A 21,075-nucleotide genomic window follows, 5' to 3' on the forward strand; every position below is an offset into this window, starting at 1 on the left:
ATAAGTCCGAGAAAGATGGCAAAACTCCCGTCTTCTCCAACTAATAAACAACAATAATAAATAAATTAAATATAATTAATAAATACAAGTTTAAAATAATGAAAATTATAAATTTAAATAAAACTTACAGCTTCGAGACGAATTCCGGCATGGGGTTTTTGGCCGGTTCTATGAACCATGGGCAAATGGCCATCTTTATCCCTCGTTCTTCGGGAAGCGGAGCAGGAGTTGGCTTTGCGGATGGAGCTGGGTTCGTTCCAATAGGTGATGAGGCCATCCCATGCTTCCTTTGTGACCCCGCTCGGCTTCCACTCATAGCCGTAAATCTCCCACTTGTCCTTCCAATCGGAGACGGTATTGCAAAGACGAGTTTTCGCCTTTGCAATAAATTCGCTCTTCACCCTCTCGGTGATTCCTACGGACCAGTTCCACCTTTGCTGAAAAAAAAAACATTTTAAAAGATTAGAAAAAAAAAATTATTTAATTAACAATATAAATATTAATAATATGTAAATATAATTACCGCAAAACATTTAAACCACGTCGTCTTGACGTGATCGGGAGTCATGGTCCAGTTGGGATAAGGGCCGTCATAATATCCCTTCATCGTCTCTGAAATGCTCCGGCTAACACGGTTGTTAGCCCCAAACCTGCAAATATAACAAATTTGTTAAAAAAATTGATCAAAGATTTTAAATTTTAAATTAATAATTTTATGTACTTACCAATAAGTACCCGGGGGTCTATCGGGGTCCAGAACGTGTAAACCCTCTCGTCCGGGCTGGGCAAGCAAATCCTCGACGGTGTATCTTGCGAATGGTGCATGAGCTGGCACCCGCAAATCGGGATGAACTGAAGCCGGTGGGGCAGGCTGATCCGGGGCGACAGGTGGAGCTGGTGGGGGAGGCATCTGAGATGGAAGAGGAGGAGGGGTCGAAGAAACTCTCCGAGATGTGTGAGAGTCCGGAACTGTCCCGGAAGAAGACGATGGACCGCTAGAGGAAGATCCATCGCCAAACAAATCCGCATACGTAGGTGCAGGAGCTGCTAGTCTCGGTCTAGGAGCCATCTAGAAAATTTAAAAAAATTAAATTAATATATATCCTAAACGAATTGTTTAAAATAATTTTCTAAACTAATCATCTAAACTAATTCCGTTAACTAATCACCTAAACTAATTCCCTAAACTAATCACCTAAACTAACCACCTAAACTATAAAAAAAAAAAAAAAGATAGAGAGAGAAAGTTACCTTAGAGGGGGAGAGGAGTTAGGGAGGAAGATACGAGCAGTGCTCGTATGAAAGACTTCTCCCATATATATAAAAACGGTTTCCTCGTAACTTCGTCGTAATGTTACGAGGAAGTTACCAGACCCGTGTTTTCGTTTACGACGAAGTTACCAGGCCCGTCACTACAAGAAAACACGGACAATACTGACGGAAAAACCGACCGAAAAAAATCTGTCAGGATTTTCCAACGGAATTCCGACGAAAACTTGTCGGAAATATATTTCGGTAAATTCGTCGGAACTGCGTCGGAAAATCCTGACAGAATACATTCGTCGGTATTTCGTCATACGATCCCGACAGAAAACCGACAAAAAACTGACAAATATATGACCGTTGCAAAAAATTGACACATACCGACGAAATACCGACGGCATACCGACCATGAAAGAATTCGGTCATAATTCCGTCGGTTTTTCCGACGGAATACCGACGGATTGAACAGCCGTTATACTTCCCGACTGAAAACCGACGAATTTGCAACCGTTGCACTTCCCGACGAAATACCGACGGATTATGTAGCCGTTAGTATCCGTTTAAATTACCGACGGAACGCCGACGGGTTTAGGACGTTAATTTAGCCGTTATGATTCCCGACGGAATACCGACGAATATTTTCCGTCGGAAAGATTTCCAATTCATTATAAATACGACCTCTCCTTCATTCATTGAAATCACAACAAAACAATATAAATTATGGGTACTCCTTATAATTTCCGTTCTTGGTTAGATCAACCTCATATGGATCCAAATACAAATTTACTTACGGAGGAATACGCACGTGGTATTCAAGAATTCATGGGGGTGGTTCAAAGTCAACCGGAAGCAAGAACAAGTAAGTATTTATTATGTCCATGTTCTACTTGTAAGAATAATATCCGTGTCAAAAAAATGGAAGTATGGAGTCATTTATATTTGAAAGGATTTACACGTGGTTATAAGATTTGGTATCTTCATGGAGAAAGATTTGAGTATGGTAGTAGTAGCGAACCTCAAACTGCCGATAGGTTAGATGAACCTACCACGGATGTAGATTTTGGGATAGGGACTGTTCAGATGGTATATGATGCATATGGAGAAAATTTACCGTCGGGTGAAGAGGAAGGAGATAGACAAGAACAACCCAATGTAGAAAATTTCCCATGTGAAGAGGAAGGCGAACGAGAACAACCCAATCTAGAAGCCAGAAGATTTTTTGAAATGTTAGATGCAGCTAAGCAGCCATTGTATCAAGGATGTAAAGATGGGCATTCACCTTTATCATCCGCAAGTCGATTGATGGCGCTAAAGACTGACTATAATTTGGCTGAAGAATGTGTGGATGCGATTGCAGATTTTGTTAAAGATGTTCTTCCTGAAGATAATCTTGCACCTGGCTCATATTATGAGGTACAAAAATTGGTCGCTGGTCTTGGCTTACCATATCAGGTGATAGATGTATGCATCGATAACTGCATGATTTACTGGAGAGCAGATGAGAACAGGGAGAGATGTAAATTCTGTCGGAAACCTCGTTATCAAGATACGACTGGAAGAGTTTCGGTGCCATACAAACGAATGTGGTATTTGCCGTTGACTGAAAGATTAAAGAGGTTATATCAGTCTGAACGAACAGCAGAACCAATGAGATGGCATGCTGAGCACTTAACAAATGGTGAGATAACACATCCTTCCGATGCAGAGGCGTGGAAGCATTTTCAATCAACATATCCAGAATTTGCATCTGAGGTAAGAAATGTGTATCTTGCATTATGCACAGATGGTTTCAGTCCATTTGGAAAGCATGGAAGACAATATTCATTGTGGCCGGTAATCTTGACACCTTACAACTTACCACCACATTTGTGTATGCGACGGGAGTTTTTGTTCCTCTCAATTCTCGTTCCCGGGCCAGATCATCCTAAGAGATCACTGGATGTGTTTCTTCAGCCATTGATATATGAGCTGCAATTATTATGGGAGCACGGTGTTCATACATACGATGTTTCGCGGAAAGAGAATTTTCAGATGCGAGCAGTACTTATGTGGACAATAAGTGATTTTCCAGCATATGGTATGTTATCTGGATGGACCACGCATGGGAGGCTATCATGTCCTTATTGCCAAGACAACACAGATGCTTTCCAACTAAAAAATGGTCGGAAATCGTGTTGGTTTGACTGTCACAGGAGATTTCTACCACACGATCATCCATATCGTAAGAGTAAGACATTGTTTACAAAGAACAAGAGGGTGTTTGACAGTCCACCTGAAGAAGTAAGTGGCAAAAAGTTGAAGGAACAATTAAGAGATTTTGGTGCAGATAGAACGGCAGACGTGGGTGGAAACGGACATGAACCGATTTATGGTGTAGGGGAAAATCATAATTGGCATAAGAAGAGTATCTTCTGGGATTTGCCCTATTGGGAGACTCATTTGTTGCGGCACTGTTTAGATGTCATGCATATTGAGAAGAACTTTTTCGACAATTTGATGAACACCATCCTTGATGTCCAAGGCAAGACGAAGGATAACTTGAAGTCAAGACTGGATTTGGTTGATATTTGTGCTCGTCCCGAACTTCATGTTGATGAGCACGGTAAAGGTCCTATTCCCATATATCGACTGGATGCAACTGCAAAAGAAGAGTTTTTTGATTGGATAACACACAGTGTTAAATTTCCAGACGGTTATGCATCAAGTTTGCGTAATTGTGTTGACAAAAGTGAAGGGAAGTTTACTGGCTTGAAGAGCCATGATTGTCATGTAATGATGCAGCGCCTCCTTCCTTTTGCGTTTTCCGCACTATTGCCACGAAATGTCCACGAAGCAATCGCAGGTACTTTAAAATTTAACATAGTTAAATTAATTGTCATATTATTTTTTAATGCTTATATATATATATGCTTATGGAATTTGTTTTCTTCGTGTATGTAGGGATAAGTGCTTTCTTCCGTGATTTATGCTCGAGATCACTCACATCAGATGGTATCCGCAATTTGGAAGTTAAAATACCGGTGATCCTATGCAACCTCGAGAAGATATTTCCTCCATCATTTTTTGATGTTATGGAGCATCTTGCTATTCATCTTGCGAGAGAAGCGGCACTCGGTGGTCCCGTGCAGTACAGGTGGATGTATTTGTACGAACGGTTTATGTTTCATCTGAAGAAGAAGGTCAAGAATTTAAGCAAGGTGGAGGGATCAATAGTGGCTCAGTGCATCAATGAGGAAACCTCAAACTTTGCTGAATACTACTTTCCATCAGAAGTTCGAACAAAAAGTCGAAGACCTGCACGGCATGATGATAGAGGTGAAAGGGCAACTTATTATGTTTATGTGCCAAACATGTTTACACAAATTGGACGACATAGTGGAAAGTCAACGGACCGGATACTTACCGTAGCTGAGCATGCTCATTTGCACACATATTTGCTTACAAACTGCGAAGACATTCTTGAATATGAGAGGTACATAGATTTAAAAATATGAATTATTTGCAATATTTTTGAAACATATCTAACATTTTTGTGTTTTTTACAGTATTTACTTGGCAGAGATGCGCTTAAAGTACCCGGATGCGACAGAAGAACAACTCGAACAACTCAAGCAAAACAACTTTGCAACATGGCTTTCTGATTATGTAAGTGTCTAATCAGTAATTAGTGGTAACTAACCGTTTTACTTATTATCTTTTAATGAACGAAAACATTTTTTTTTGTTTTTATAGGTAAGCCATTGTTTAGCTATTGGGCACCCACCTAAAGATTGGTTACGTGAGATAGTTTGTGGTCCAAAGTTTGTTGCAAAGTCATATCCGAGATATTGCACACGAGGATATGCATTCAGAGTTCTTAAGGAAAATACTGTAAGGAGAACAATTGATTGTGGGGTTTCTTCGTCATCCGGAGACGATGTCTACTACGGTAACGTACGCGAGATTTTGGAAATTCAGTACCCGGGAATGATTGGCATGAGATGTATTGTCTTCAACTGTGAGTGGTACGACAACGTTGTTGGTCGCGGAGTAAGCACTGACGCATTCGGTGTTACATCTGTACATTCGCGACGACGACTGGATTTTTACGATCCATTCATTCTTGCTTCACAAGCTGACCAGGTATGTATGTTGAAATATATTTTCCATCGGAAGTAATCATATATAATTACTTCGACTTATATAATTTATAATTTTTCAGGTTTGCTATATTCGTTATCCGCGGATTAGGCAAAGGAACGATCCTTGGATCGTTGTCATGTCAATAAATCCCAGAAGCCGAGTACAAGGAGTATTTGATCCACTACAACAACAATTAACCGAAGAGGACGGCGAGATTGGAGAGTTTGACGAAGACAATTCAGATTCATCATGTTCATCATCAGATAATTCCTCAGATGGAGAGTAGATACTCTTTTATGAATGTATATGCAAATTACTTTTAAACATTGTAGATTTCTTCTAAAAACAAATTATGGGTTTGAAACGTTGTATACTTTTAAATTACAAAAAATAAATTAGATTTGTTGATTCTAAAATCGAACGGTTTTGATTGATTGATTATATACGGTTTTGATTGAATGGTTATATATATGTCATGTTCAAAGTTAAAAAAAAATCAAACTGAAACTCTAAATTGATAATGTCCGTCGGTTTTCCGTCGGAATTTACCGACGCATTTCCGACGAAACCCTAGAATTTGAGGGTTTCGTCGGAAATGCATCGGTAAATACCGACGGAATACCGATGAACCCCTCAAATTCTAGGGGTTCGTCGGTATTCCGTCGGTATTTACCGACGCATTTCCGACGAACCCCTCAAATCCTAGGGGTTCGTCGGAAATGCGTCGGTATATACCGACAGAATACCGACGGACATTATCAACTTAGAGAGTTTCGGTTTTTTACAAATATGATTTTTTTTGCACTTGTATTAAATATCATATATAACATCAGACAACAAATCTACCCATTGTATTCTCACAGTTTTAAAACTTTGAACATGACATATATATATAATCATTCAATCAAAACCATATATAATAAATGAATCAAAACCGTTCGAACAACATCATACACTTTTAAGTTGGCTTGTGCCAGTTCTCAGAAGTTGTAGCACTCAAACAAATCTAGAACATTTTTTTAGAATGTTTTATGATTATATAACATAATATATTGGTTTTAGAAAGTTTTATAACAAATATAAATAATTTCGACACCCTGTGTAAACTCTAAAACTTAATCCGTCGGTATCTCGTCGGAATATTCCGACAAATTACCGACGGAATTAACTATACCGACGAAGAACAGACGGATAAGGTCGTCGATATTTAAAAAATTACACGGGTCAAGCTGTACCGCGCAAAATTTTGGTAAACCGCCAATATTAAAAAACCGACGGATTTCCGACGGGTAGATAAAATACCGACGGAAAAAACCCGTCGGTTATCCGTCGGTTCATTAAATGAATACATAAGAGAAAATCTCTTCTTTTTCCTCATTTCTTCCCCGTTTTCTCTCTCTCTCCGCCCAGCCCCTCCTCCTCCCTCGCGATTTCCGGCGATTCCCTCCTCCTCCCTCGCGATTTCCGACGTAATCCCCCAAATTCGACCTCCTCTTTCACCCAGTCATGTAAGATTTTCAATTCTTTTATCTTTCTCATGGGATTTCAATGGTTACAATGTTAGTTTTAGGGTTTATGTGATTTTGAGATTGATTAGGGATTTGGAAGTTAGTTTAGGGCCGGGATTGAAGTTTTTATTTACGATTTGTGTGATTGGAGTTATAGATTTTGGATTTCTTTAATTTGAATAAAGTTTTTAAAATTTTTTTTTTCATTATAAAATTTCGTTAAATTAATTTAAAAACACTTTTTAATTATTATAAAAAAAATTTAATTATAAAAAGTTTCTTTTTTTTTGAAACACAATTATAATACGTTTCTAAATAATAAAAAAAGCTTACTAATGTTTTTAAATAATAAAAAAGCTTACTACGTTTATAATAAAACGTTTTTTTTTTTTGAAACACAATTATAATACGTTTCTAAATAATAAAAAAGCTTACTAATGTTTTTTTTTCGTAGGGATGAACCACCTCCTCTTATAGTTAGACGTCGTTTTCGCCGGGGTACTTCTTCAGTCACTCAGAGTACGTCACCCGCTAGTAGCCCAGTTGCAGCTACCACTCCTCCAGCAGCCCCCACCCCTCCAGCAGCCCGCACCCCCCCCCCCTTCTGTAGCTTCCGGCCCTTCTCAAAGTTCAAGAGGAGGAGGATTGCCTACTACGATGACTGTTGCGGAGTTAGTTAGGCAACCTGGCCGAGAATCGCTTCAGCGCCTTGATCCAAATTATCTTATTGTCCCAAACACCACTTGGTAAGTATTTGTTTTAAAAGGTTCTTTCATTTTATATTCATCTTTTACATTTAATTGTGTTTGGTTTTATTTCGTAGGTTTGATTTGTCTGGCAATGGTATCACCAACAGCCTTCTTAGGATGGAGTACACGATGCTAAAGCGTGGTTATCCAACTTTCTATGACATGCCTGCAGAAGATCAAGAACTTTGGTTTCGGCAATTTGCGGTATATGTTCTCAATTTTTAATATTATAAATTTTTTTCCACCAATTGTAACTTTCTAAAAAAAAATTTATATTTATTTTGCAGCAAGAGTTCACTTGGGAATCAGGGATTACCGAACAAGTGAAAATTGTTTTCCGCCGCAAAGCAGCTTCGCACTACACCAAGCGGATCAATGAGTGGAAGCAAAAATTCGATGTTGGTGAGGTCCCGAAGCACATCAACCCAGACGTTTGGCGGGATTTGTGTGGTCATTGGACGAAAGATGAGACAAAGTCTTTGTCGACAATCAACTCGCAAAATCGGTGTAGCAGCCGTGGCGGGAAAGGGATGTTTGTCCACAACTTAGGGGCAACAAGTTTACAGACCCGAGCACTTCAGCTAGTAAGTTTCTAATCTGATTTTCTTATTCATTTTTAAATATGTGATACTAAATATATTGTTTTTAGATGAAGGAAAACGGTGGAGTTCCCGTAGATGATTTTACCCTGATGAAGAATGCCTATACCAACAAGAAGACTGGCGTGATTCAGGATGGACTTATTCAGGACGTAATCCAGGTCGTGGAAAATCGAAAAGAGGATCTCCTCGCGACTCAAGCTTCTATGTGTGAAGAAGGCGATTCTGCATCTTCCAACTCCTTAACCGTAGAGCAACTCAACAACCTTGTTCTCGAGGTACATTCTAATTTCTTTTTGCTATGTATGTGTGATATGTGTGTGTGCGTGAGTATGTGTGTGATATGTATTTGTTATTTCTCATTCAGGCTGTTCCAAGGAAAAAGGGCCGTTATGTTGGATTGGCTCGTTCGACCGGAGGGGCTTCTTCTTCTTCTTCAGCTCACTATCCACTGGTTCATGAGCTTATGGAGCAGATTAAGACCAAAGATACGGAGATTGAGTTCCTCAAGAATGACAATGCTGAAATCCGGGTTGAGCTGCAGCAAAACCGAACGACTATGGAGCAAAACAATGTTCTCACCCAGACCTTGTTGCAGAAGTTTAGGAGCCGATTCGGTGAAGACTTTTAGTTGTTTTTTTAATTTTCAAAAACTTTTTATTACTTTTCATAACTTTAATGTATAATAATGTTGAATTTATATATCTATAATGTTTTTAAATTCTAAATTATCAATTTTTTCCTGAAATTAAATAAAGAATTATAAAAATTGTTTTTTTTTAATTAAAAAAGGAAAACCGACGGATGAAGTTTTCCGTCGGAATTTCTACATATTTCCGACGAATATGTTCCGTCGGTTTTTTTCTAAAAATTCCGACGACACATATCCGTCGGTTTTTTCAGAAAATTCCGACGAATTCTCTTCGTCGGTATTCTCTATAAATACCGACGAACATATTCCGTCGGAAATTTTAGAAAATTTCCGACGAAACATATCCGTCGGTTTTTTCAGAAAATTCCGACGAATTATCTTCGTCGGTATTCTCTATAAATACCGACGGATGTGTTTCGTCGGAAATTTTAGAAAAAAACCGACGGAATATGTTCGTCGGTATTTACCGACGATATGTGTTCGTCGGTATTTTGCCGACGAATTGCCGACGAATATCAGTATACCGACGAGATGATACCGACGGACATATTTCGTCGGTATTCCATCGGTATGCTACTTTCCCGACGAGATTATGACGGATTTGTCCATCGGTATCAAGCAGTTTTCTTGTAGTGCGTGTTTTGGTTTTTCGACGAAGTTGCCAGGCCCGTGTTTTTTCATTTACGACAAAGTTACCAGACCCGTGTTTTTTCATTTACGACGAAGTTACTAGGAAATAGTATTTTATGTTACGACGAATTTACATGGAAATAATATTTTATGTTACGACGAAGTTACCAGGCCCGTGTTTTTATTTACAATGAATTTACGAGGAAAGTATGAAACCCCGAAAATCAAATCCCTAAACCCCAAAGTTATCATCTTTACCATTATCACTCATTAATACTTTCATCCTCTTTATCCAACTAAAACCCTTAACTTCAACAAAATAAAATTTTTTACCTTAAGAAATAGATATTATACAAGACAACTTATAGTACACATACATTAAGTATCTCACTTAAGCAATAAAAAACAACATTGGGTACAATATTTTGTAAAGATAAAAACAACATTTGTTACATATATTACATCATTCTGAATCGTTTGAGTTCTCATCAACATCTGAACAGTCATCGTCGTCACTATAATCGAACTCGTCTTCACGTGCTTCATCTGTCGCATCTTCGGGAAGATCTTCATATTGATGGTTATTTGGGTCGATCAGAAGATTTTCATCAAGTTGTTGATCAGGAACCTCAACTTCATTAATAGCATCTTCTTCTTGCAATGGTGGTTCTTCTCCAGCAACAATTCGTCCACGAGGTGTAATTTTGATAGTAGCCAACCAATTAATCCCAGAACTTCGAAGGCGAGGGTATGGAAGAAAGCTAACTTGTTCAGCCTGGGAAGCTATGATGAAAGGCTCGAATTTGTTGTATCTTCTCCCAGAGTTGACATCCACAACACCAATTGGTGTTGAGATATGGAGGAGGACTATCTCTGACAACTGTTGTCCGGTTTCCTCCACGCGGCACCGTTTCCAGAGCTCCATAATAATCAATTTCTGCTAGGATCTGTTGTCCGGTGAGATATGGAGGAGGACTATCTCTGACAACTTTTTTGTATCTAAACAATGTCTTATTTCTTCGGTACAGATGGGAGATGGGAAGAAATCGACGATGACAATCAAACCAACAACTCTTTCTACCATTCTTCAGTTGAAAAGCATCTGTCGATCCACGACAAATTGGACAAGATAATCTTCCATGAGTTGTCCACCCAGACAATATCCCATAAGCAGGAAAGTCACTAATCGTCCAACTCCGTATCTCGTAGATATTGCATCCATCAGCCATTTTTTTTAGTTGTGTTTTTCAGTTTGGTAGGTAAAGGTTTAACAAGTATTTTACAACGCAATGTATTACTACGGATTTACAACTATTTTACAAGGATTTTACATCCACTTTACAAGGAATTTAGTTAGGTATAAAGCACACTTAATACACGTTTCGACCAAGTATAACGGTAACCCGATTCGTTGTAAAATACTTGTTAAATTACAACGCCATTACGAGGAAATATAAGGAAATAGGATTCCTCGTAAAGTCCTTGTAACATTACAACGTCTTTACGAGGAAAGATAAGGAAACAGGATTCATCGTAAAGTCCTTGTTACATTACAAAGCGTTTACGTGGAATTTAATTTTTCACGTAAAAGAGTTGTAACTTTACAACGACTTTACGACGAAACAGTTTCGTTGTAATATTACATCCGCTTTACGACGAAACTGCTTTTCGTCGTAACGTCGACGTAATCTACTTGTAAATTTACGAGGAATTATGTTCGTTGTAAAACTTCGTTGTAAAGCCAGTGTTTTCTTGTAGTGAATGTTTATTAATTATCTTATATATCATGATTAATAAATATATTAACATTGAAAATTAAATAAAATTATAATTAAATATAAGATAAATGTAAGTATGATATTATCGGTAGATATTGTTAATATTAATTATTAATATCTACTTATTAATTAAATATTCTAAATACATGATAAATATATATTAAAATATATTTTTAGAAAATAATAGTATATATAAATAGAGTAATGTTTATTAATTATATTATATATCATGATTAATAAATATATTAAGATAGAAATTTAAATAATAATATAATTTAATATAAGATAAATGTAAGTATGATATTATCGGTAGATATTGTTAAAATTAATTATTAATATCTACTTATTTATTAAATACTCTAAATATCATGATAAATATATATTAAAATATATATTTAGAAAATAATAGTATATATAAATAGATTAATGTTTATTAGTTAAAAAAAATTAATAATTTCTCTAAAAAAGAAAAAAAAAAAAAAAAGAAGAGGAAGCAAGCCCTAATTTCTTTCAGAAAATTCCAAATTCGTTCCAGTATTTGAAGCTAAGGTAACAATAATTCAATTAGGTTCGAATTGCAAGGGTAGTGATTATGAATTGCTAGCATTGTAACAGTAGTTCGGTGTTGATAGATTGTTCAGTTCAAGCTTATGTGTTTTAACTGTGGTTCATTCATTTCCAGGGATGGCAGGTAGGATACGTAGCGACTATCGAGACCAGCGCGAGCCGGAATGCATGGGTACCTTTTGATCTCATTTCATACTGAAGATTTGTCGATCTTTTTGACACTTTGATTAACGTATGGGTTGTAAATAATAATTGACTTTTGTAGAGGGACCAGCCGTTATTCTGAAGATTGTCGATCTTCCAAAGGACTTGGATAAAGATACAATCCACAGCTATGGGCCAGATTCTTTTAAACTGCACAGGTTTGGTGGTTTGTTAGTTAGTTAGTTTGTTCTATCATTCACTAATATTATTTATCTAAATTGGGTCTGATGAACGTGTAGATTTCCACTTCCCGTTCCTGGAAAGGTCCTAGGATTAGTTGGACCTCACAGTGTCGGGAAGACCACTGCTCTCAAAGTCTTGGCTAGGGAACTCAAACCCAATTTTGGCCGCTTTGACGTAAACTTTCTCTCTCTCTCTCTCTCGCTTGTTACCGGATGTGTGATTATTCTGCTTCCTTCCTCTTGGCCAGGATTCTCCGGATTGGCCAGAAATTTGGACTCACTTCCATCGTTTTGAGCTTCAACGCTACTTCCAGATTCTAAACATGAACCTGAAGGTTATTTGATATTGGTGTACTTTTTCTCCCTCAAGGATTAGTTTTTAACCAAGAACGACTGACTTGTCTGATAGGTCGTTTTTAAGCCACAACAAGTCCCAGACTTTCTAATAGGCCAAAGGTGCAGTGTCGAGAAGCTGCTTCATGATTTCGACCAGAGAGATATGTTCGAGGAGATATGTGATCGGCTCTAGAGTTGAACAAGTTCCTGCGCCTCGGGCTCAGTCGAGTGCCTGCTGAAGTGCTTGAGAGGGTTACTCTCGCTATCGCTCTCTTACAGAAAGCCAATGTGTACATATTTGACGAAATATCAAATTCCTTGGATGTGCATCATAGATTCAAGGTTGCACAACTCATACGCTCGCTGATACGCCCTGACAGGTCTCTCATATCTTCTGAACTTCGAATCTCTTTCCTGTGTCGAGTGTATTAAGATAACTCTTTGTTCTTGTAGCTACGTGATTGTTGTGGACAACGACCTTAGTGTCGTCGACTATGTGTCGGATTACATGTATTGTCTGTATGGAGAACCAGGAGAATATGGCGTCTTTGCTAAAAAGGGCTGGCATGTCAAAGCAGGAATCGAACATTACTTGCGTGGGTTTGACCCCGTAGAAAAAAACCTCATCAGGGGTGAACCGCTCATCTTCGAGGTGAAAGCTTGATTTTATTCCTGGTCCTGGTCTGGCTCTCGTCTTTGATAGTTTTGTCTTTTCCTTTTTAAGGCTGCTAGGACTGCTGACGACGACAATCACGACAATTACCCTATCATCTTTAGTAGATATATACTCTTATCCTAGCATGATTGTAACTCATACGCCTTTCAAGCTGGAAGTGAAAGGAGGGGAATTTGATGACGGCCAGATTCTTCTAGTGCTGGGAGATAACGGTACAGGGAAGAGCACTTTCATCCGAATGCTGGTAGAGTACTATATTCAAATGCCTTTTTTTCATCGTCTGTTTCTTTAACAAAGTTTTCTCTCTACAACTGTAGGCCGATTTGCTGCCACCTGACCAGGTAGTAGCTGTACAACCGTGGCGCCCAAACTTTTTGCCGTCATACAAACCGCAAAAAAATGAGTTGGGGAGTGAGTGTACAGTCAGACTATTGCTAGAAAGGAAACGTCCTATTGCAAAAATGCATAGTCGGTTTGTATCAGATGTGATGAAGCCGCTTCAGATTTACCCGTTGCTGGATCGGAAAGTGGCCACACTCTCGCCTGGAGAAACGCAGAGGGTTGCCATAACTCTTTGTCTCGCAACTGTGAGTATTGGCTTTTTACAGTTTTAACATTAATTATAAATAGTAGCTCACGGCGCTTAGAGAAAACGATTTTTTTTTTTTACAGAACGCGAATGTCTATCTGATCGATGAGCCAAGTGCGTATTTGGACTCAGATATGCGAATCAAAGCTGCAATGGCCATAAGGCGGCACGTTTTACGCGCTGGGGAGAGCCGCTGTTATTGTGGAGCATGACTTTTTGATGGCTGCCTATTTAGCTGACAAAGTGATTTTGGCTGAAAGAACACCATCAGCCAAGTTTGCTACTTCGTCTCCATACCCACGTGTCACAGGGTTGGACCTTTTCTTGAAGGTAAGTCACTTAATTATACTTTAAGGAATCCTCAAGGAGGGAGACAAATAAACATGTACGGTACTGGCTGCTCTTGCAGAAAATGAATATGACGTTCCGACGGGATACGGACACCTTCAGATTCACACCAAGGGTCAACATATTAGGGTCGGCCGAGGACAAGGACCAAAAGGCCGCAGGCGTCTACTACGGCCTGGCTTGATTGATTGGTAAAAGAGGTCTTTAGTAGCTTCTCTAAGCATAAATAAGATTATAGCTTCTCTCCAGTGTTGTGATTAGGTCTGCCTAATCCAACCAGGTGTGTACTGTTGCCTTATTTCAAATATTGCGATTCTCCAGTTACTGATATACTGTTTTTATCATCATATTCAAGCTGTAGTTTTTATTTAATTTCTCATATTTTCATATTGAATGCACCTTATTTATATATAACTAGGGGTTTGCTCAGTTTACAATAAAATAATTTAAATATTTAAGTTTATTTATAAAAAAATACTTTAACTTGAACATAATGAATATAATTTGTTTTTTTTTAGATCATACAGTAATTTTTTTTTTCCGTTTGCGTTGAAAGAACCACCAACGTTCTTTAAAAAACAATTCATTACATAAATTTTTTAAAAAAATATATAATGGTTTATATTTATTTATTTATCCTTGTAATTTTTATTTCTAGTTGAAAAAATCTAAAGTAATAATAACTAATACATTCTATTCTAAGAGTTTCAAGTTTCTTTTTTTTTCCAAAATTAAATTCATTCATAAGATAGTTTAGTACATAAGCTGGCGAAAGAGACAAGAGCCTAAAGAACAGACAGCTAAAACCCACTCTGGAGCAACTTACAAGTTAAATCGAACACACGGATAGATACTATAGTCTGCAATTAAAACAGGAACAAAAGACATATCCATCTACTCAAAGACTATGACAACTCCAAGCATTTAACCAAACCTATAGCAGCAAGCAATGATTCAGATTAATAGATGTTGTCCTCGGCAAGCCCAACGATTCCATCCACTTCTAGTAATCCAGACTCCAAGTTTTCTTAACCCGGATCTAACGCTGTTGCATATGGCCTGCCAAACGATAACATCCCCATTAGTAACCAAGAACCAAGACTTCATAACCCGACAAGAAGAACCGCTTCACGATCCACCACATCTTTCAGATACGGTTACGACGCACTCCATAACGTCTTATTTTTTAACCTACATAGAAGCCATCATAAAACTCCACAAGAAACTAAGCCTCGTCGATCGAAACCACCATCAATACAGTCAAGAACAGATCAAATCGACAAGAAATCATTGCATCCACCACAATAGGAGATAAATTCTGCAGGAGAATCTGTCAAACACTAATCATAAAGAACTCTTAAACCTGACTACAAGGGAAAAGATAAAACCCGACAAAAACCACTCGTTGAGAAGAGGAGCGATCAAAGCCCCAAAACAGGACATACAAGGACCAATGAAATCAGGCTATGAACAGCCAAACAGTGCAAATCAACAGATCTGGCGAAACCAATAAAGACCCTCACCAATCGAAGCATATCTGCCCTTTAAGACTTCAAACTCAACAAATCAAACGAGGACCAGCGGGAATCTCAGATCTACACCAATAAAAACAGCAAAGCCTAAAAACCAACACTACACACAACAAGAAACCGACGCCAGCACTATCTAAGCCGCCGTACGCCGGTCCCCACAAGAGAGCTCGAAACGGAAGGGATGCAGTCTACGCATCGGGAGAGAAAGTTGGGGTTCTTTTTAACAAACCTAATAAAAATGAGTTTTAAGTTTCTTATATTTTGTATTCTTGTCTTCGTAATTTTCTAAAAGAAGACGTTGTTTGATTTATTTACGAGAAAAGACAAAAATAGCACTAAATCAAATTTTTGTTCTCAAACTAGCACTTAAGGTCAAAAGTCACAAAAATAGCACTTAATGTTTTATCAAAAGAAAAAAATAAATATTTATACCACTATAGTAAATTAGTGTAGACATTAGGGTTTAGAGTTAAGGGGTGGGGTTTGAGATTTAGGGTTTAGGGTTTAGAGTTTAGGGTTTAGGGTTTAGAGTTGAGAATTGAGATTTTGGGGATAAGATTTCAAATTTTGAAAAATAAAAAAAATTTAAATTTTTCAAAAAATAAAATGCTATTTTGGTCATTTTAGTTTTTGAGTGTTATTTTTGTGATATAAACTTAGAAATGTGCTATTTTGGAGATTTGCCCTTTATTTATTATGAAAGGAAAAATAAAAAAATCAAGCCATGAAAATACACAGTGTGCTCAAATTAGTATAAAAAGCAAATTTGGTCATTTGCTTGTAATAAAAGCATTTTTCATACCGATTGTTAGGCCATGGACAGATTTGAATATTCGGAAAATTTAAGGTATCCGGATCCGGATCTATCGGGATTCGTAGATTTAATATTCGGATCCGGATTTGTGGCTTATGGATATCCAAATTTTAGATATCCGTCTAGATATTATATTATCCATGGATATTCGGATCCGTAAAAACAAATTTTAAAATATTAATATTCTAAAAATAATACATAAATTAAAAATTATACAAAATTTATAAATATACATATAAAAATACTAATATTCTAGAAATAATACATAGATCTGTTGCACAAAGAGCAGCATTTGGCTCTTGGTCGCTGTGATGTGAATGGAAAGAAAAATAACGGTGGATCTAAAGAGAACCAAAGAAAGCAGTATCCCGAGAGTTGTGTCTTGACGTGACGTGTGAAGACTTGGTTAGGTAGAAAACGCTCTATGTTATCAAGGAGACTGAGACTGTTGAATCTGATCAAGGTGTGACGTGGATTCTCCTAGTGATGATCATCCAGAGACGAAGCTGAGTGTCTACTGAAGCTTATTATTATGTAAGCATATGTATATGCAGGGCCGTGCCTGATACTAAGTAGATCAAGCATTGGCTTTGGGGCCAACAAAAAAATATTTATTTTAGGGGCTAAGAATAAGTGAAGTTTCTCTTTAGGCCAACATTATCGGTTAGTCCCTTAAGGGTTCCTAAGGAGGGGGAGGGGCCACAAAACATCAGGACCGAGGAAAAAAGAAGAGAAAAAGTCCCTAAATAAGGGACAAATGAGGTGAGTCCCTGTGAGTCCTTGTACTATTCATTTGGAGACTTTCATTTGGGGACCTATTGATAATGTTGCCCTTAGTTCTGGTGGCAAAAGTTAGATATGTAACAGCGGGAGGTTATAGGTTCGAATAACATGGGAACCACCTTTTAATATTTTCATGTTTTATTTAGATAATGGGCCAAAATATTTTTTTTTGCTTCTGGATCCGAAATTTTTAGGCCCGGCCCTGTATATGTATATGTATAATAAGAGTATATTGACACACTGACACATAATATTCTATCATTTTGTAACGTCTAACTGGTTATTTCTCTTATTACCCCATATTCAAATCAGAGTAAGAAAGGTGTGCTGAAAAGAGGACATACCCACATCGGAAGTATGTGAATAAAAGTATCTCAAAGGTAAATCATGAAAAGTAAATTTGAAGCAATGGTAAAGTGACACGCGGTGTGAGCGTATTTCAACGAGTTTAAAAAGGTGAGACATCTGCTTGAAAGTAAATCCCAATCGATGAACCGATCACTCTCTTCCTTTCCTTGATTTTTTTTACTTTTCCTGATATTATCTTACCATGAAATTAGTAACACTGTAGCGACATTAAATATTCGGTTATAAGTCAACGGAATATTAGTTCAGCCGTCACAAAGTAATGAAGACGAACTCTGAGTGTGGGAAACAGCAGATTCAATGTTTCTCATTGCGAAATACTTTTTCATTAGTGGTGGAATACTTTACTCAAACGTGAACACCCAGCATTACATTTTAGAAGCGAAGGTTGTTAGTATGGTGGAATACTTTTTTATTAGTGGAATACTTTAACGTACGCGAATGTGAACACTTAGCATTACATTTTAGAACCAAGGCAAGTTTTGTTTTGTTTATTGTTCCCTAATTGTTCTTCAAACTTTGATTATAGTTGGGTGAACCCCAACAATTAATCTCAACTATCTGATCATTTACGCAGACCGTTTAAAATCAAACGTACTATAAATTTAAGATCAATATTGTCTCAATAAGTATAATTAATCATAGCTATCTTGATATTTAATATTATGTATATATATATATATATATTACTATATTAGCTATCATAATATTACTGAACCTAATATTCTGATATAATATTAAGAAAATCATTAAACAATCGTAAGTACCGTATATTGATCCAAATAGTATAATGTGAAGAATGTAAATTTTGTAAACAAAAAAAAAAGAACACTAAAAGAACAAAACAAAGGAAATATGAATTGTACCCGTTGTATTACCCCATAAATGTGAAAGTGTTTCTTATAGCTAATAACTATATATGACTGATACTACTAATTAATTTACAGTAATTAAGACTATTCTATAATGTTCTGAGTGACGTTATTATTGTAAATCAAAGGAAAAATCTCAAAAAGAAATGTTTCAGCCGAAATCACATACAAGTAAATATTTGTTCGTTTAGAATATTGGAAGATTACATGACAATAGATGCACTAATTATCACTAGTGATGATACTTGTGCCGACACCACGTGCGATCCCCACTTGCGCATGACAGCAGCAAGCATTGATTCGTTAACTTTTGTTTTTTTGTTGTCTTTTCTTTTCCGTATAATTACCAACTTCCAAACAGAATTACAGCACAAATTCTCAACCATGAGGGATCTGCATACAAAAAAAATAGATACTATTACTCAGTGGGGGAGTCAGAAATTTTTTGTACCAGAATCGAAAAAAAAATCAAAAACATAATTTATCAACCACAAAAACTACAAATGTACTCTAATCACACTTTTTTTTCTGTTGAATGTAAGAATTTATTCAAACAAAAAACATTTGTACAATGACTGATTCTTTGTTTAGAGTGTTCTGTGTTTTTAGATTTTTTTTTTAAAAAACATAGGAACAATGAATAAAATCAAAGCTCAATTTCTATCTTTAAAATCTTCTCAAACTCAACCACAAGACTATAGCATTTCCATTCTACGCACACTCATAGCTCAATTTTTTTTTAAAAGTAGTGGGGTCAGCTGACCCCCTCCTCTTATGCTGCCTCTGCCCCTGCTACTACTACTAAAAACTAGAAGTGAGTAAACTAAGTAAAAAGCAATAAGACTACAGGAGGCCGACCAGCTGACCGGCGAGTGAGAATATCAAGCTTGGCTCTAATCTAGATAGAGATGCCAGCAACCCGAGCAGAGGCCGGACGAGTCAATCTGAGTGAAGCCTTGCATTTCGTTCTTTCCATATGAAGTACATGGAAGCTTAGAACGCAAGCTTGATGATTAACGAAACATTAGCATTTCCCGGCGTCTTTTTAACCCATCTGAGACCTGCCTCAAATGATGAAAGAGGAGAAAGATCACAGCATGAATAGAAAAAAAGACCAGGCCTGAGTACTGAAATTGTAGTCGAAGAAGAGATGTTGGGGCGACTCCGGTGCTTGACCGCACAACACACACAAGTTCGGAACTGATAAACCTCACAATATCATCTATCTTTCGAAGGTAATCTGTCACGAGCAGAGACCCATGTGAGAAAAGCATGCTTAAGAATAATCCCCTTGAACCAAACCGCCTCATGCCACCCCACCACTGAACCTTGATTATAGAGATGATCCCACATCTTGGAAGTGGAGAAGGTGACTTTCGGCGCCTCATTGCCTATCTTCCAAAGAAACATATCTTTTTGTTCTGAGCTTTAAATGCCTTCCGGAGAGGGAAGACATTGTCTGAGCATTAACATAGGGTTCCTGCTTCTAGAACTCGTTAACCACCAGCCCCCTTGAGTAATATAATCCCTCACAACAGATTCTCTACTGAGGCCTGCGATTCTTGGCCCCGTTTCTCCAACAATCTCAATTAAAGGACCCATCATAGTCCAATTATCCTTCCAGAAATTAGCTGTAATTCCAGATTCCACTTCACATACCACAAATAGTCTAGCATCCTCCCTGATTTTGCACAACGATTTCCAAACCCAACTTCCATACTGAGAAAAGTCGAGATTCCAAAAATTTTGAGTACCGATAAGGTTCACTCTCACCCACGAGACCCACAGAGAACCCGCAGACGTAAACAAGAGCCATATCAGTTTGAGTCCAAGGATCCTATTCCAATCCTCAAACCTCTTGAGGCCCAGTCCTCCACATCTCTTGGAGGAACACACTGGCTCTCAAGCTACTCTTGCTCTTCTTGCTCCGCTAGGTGCTCCCTTCCATAGGAATCCATTATAGAGTTGTTCTAGCCTCCTTAAATACCCCTTTGGTAATAACAACATTGAGGCTCAAAAGGTAATGGTAGCGTAGATAACAGACTTTAACAGCTCAAGCCGCCCTGCAAAGGATATATGCTTAACTGTCCATGAGGAAAGTCGAGAATAAATTTTGTAAACGAGCGGCTGATAATCTATTTTCCTCAGTATTTTTTGTAAGGGAACCCCTAAGTATCTGACCGGGAAGGAATCATGTTTGAGGCCATAAGCATCAGCAATATCTTTGTTTCTCTGAAAATCACCACCATCAAAGAAAACTGCTATCTTCCATGATTGATGCCTAGACTTGAGACTTCGTAGAACTCATCGAGAAGGTGGAGTAGGCTCTGGAGGGATCTCTATATTCCATCAAAGAACAAGAGAATATCATCAGCGAAACTTAAATGGGTAATGAGTGGAGCCCCACACTTAGGTTGGACACCGAATGGCCATTCATTGATGCTATATCTAATGCCTTAGACAAAATGTCCATCGCCACCACAAACAATAGATAGGAAATCAGAT

At 37.6% G+C, this 21,075-nt stretch overlaps 2 protein-coding genes and 1 long non-coding RNA gene across 3 annotated transcripts; 2 read left to right on the top strand and 1 right to left on the bottom strand.

The window, feature by feature from the left end:
• Nucleotides 1-428: 428 nt before the first annotated feature.
• LOC125581304 lies at nt 429-8,887 on the top strand. Its single transcript, XM_048746466.1, has 6 exons — nt 429-4,105; nt 4,204-4,735; nt 4,809-4,908; nt 4,996-5,385; nt 5,465-6,893; nt 7,348-8,887. The coding sequence occupies exons 1-5, from the start codon at nt 1,984-1,986 to the stop codon at nt 5,669-5,671; spliced, it is 3,351 nt and encodes a 1,116-aa protein (XP_048602423.1). The 5' UTR covers nt 429-1,983; the 3' UTR covers nt 5,672-6,893; nt 7,348-8,887.
• A 3,098-nt stretch (nt 8,888-11,985) lies between these two features.
• LOC111202994 (ABC transporter E family member 1-like) lies at nt 11,986-14,067 on the top strand. Its single transcript, XM_048747753.1, has 8 exons — nt 11,986-11,992; nt 12,134-12,230; nt 12,312-12,429; nt 12,870-12,970; nt 13,044-13,242; nt 13,418-13,510; nt 13,584-13,853; nt 13,939-14,067. The coding sequence occupies exons 1-8, from the start codon at nt 11,986-11,988 to the stop codon at nt 14,065-14,067; spliced, it is 1,014 nt and encodes a 337-aa protein (XP_048603710.1).
• A 918-nt stretch (nt 14,068-14,985) lies between these two features.
• LOC125581305 lies at nt 14,986-16,160 on the bottom strand. Its single transcript, XR_007318970.1, has 2 exons — nt 15,727-16,160; nt 14,986-15,262 (listed from the first exon to the last, which is right to left on the bottom strand). It is a non-coding gene; the product is annotated as an uncharacterized LOC125581305 (long non-coding RNA).
• Between the last annotated feature and the right edge of the window lie 4,915 nt (nt 16,161-21,075).

Source organism: Brassica napus, chromosome C2 (assembly GCF_020379485.1).
Source record: "Brassica napus cultivar Da-Ae chromosome C2, Da-Ae, whole genome shotgun sequence".
In the NCBI taxonomy this organism is placed as follows: domain Eukaryota; kingdom Viridiplantae; phylum Streptophyta; class Magnoliopsida; order Brassicales; family Brassicaceae; genus Brassica; species Brassica napus.

What these genes read in the sequence shown, in the direction of transcription:
- LOC125581304 (XM_048746466.1), top strand. Translation starts at nt 1,984, where the DNA reads ATGGGTACTCCTTATAATTTCCGTTCTTGGTTAGATCAACCTCATATG. An exon ending in GACATTCTTGAATATGAGAG is followed by an intron (nt 4,736 to 4,808) that starts GTACATAGATTT and finishes TGTTTTTTACAG; the next exon opens with TATTTACTTGGCAGAGATGC. An exon ending in TTGCTTCACAAGCTGACCAG is followed by an intron (nt 5,386 to 5,464) that starts GTATGTATGTTG and finishes ATAATTTTTCAG; the next exon opens with GTTTGCTATATTCGTTATCC.
- LOC111202994 (XM_048747753.1), top strand. An exon ending in GATTCTTTTAAACTGCACAG is followed by an intron (nt 12,231 to 12,311) that starts GTTTGGTGGTTT and finishes ATGAACGTGTAG; the next exon opens with ATTTCCACTTCCCGTTCCTG. An exon ending in TAACTCTTTGTCTCGCAACT is followed by an intron (nt 13,854 to 13,938) that starts GTGAGTATTGGC and finishes TTTTTTTTACAG; the next exon opens with AACGCGAATGTCTATCTGAT.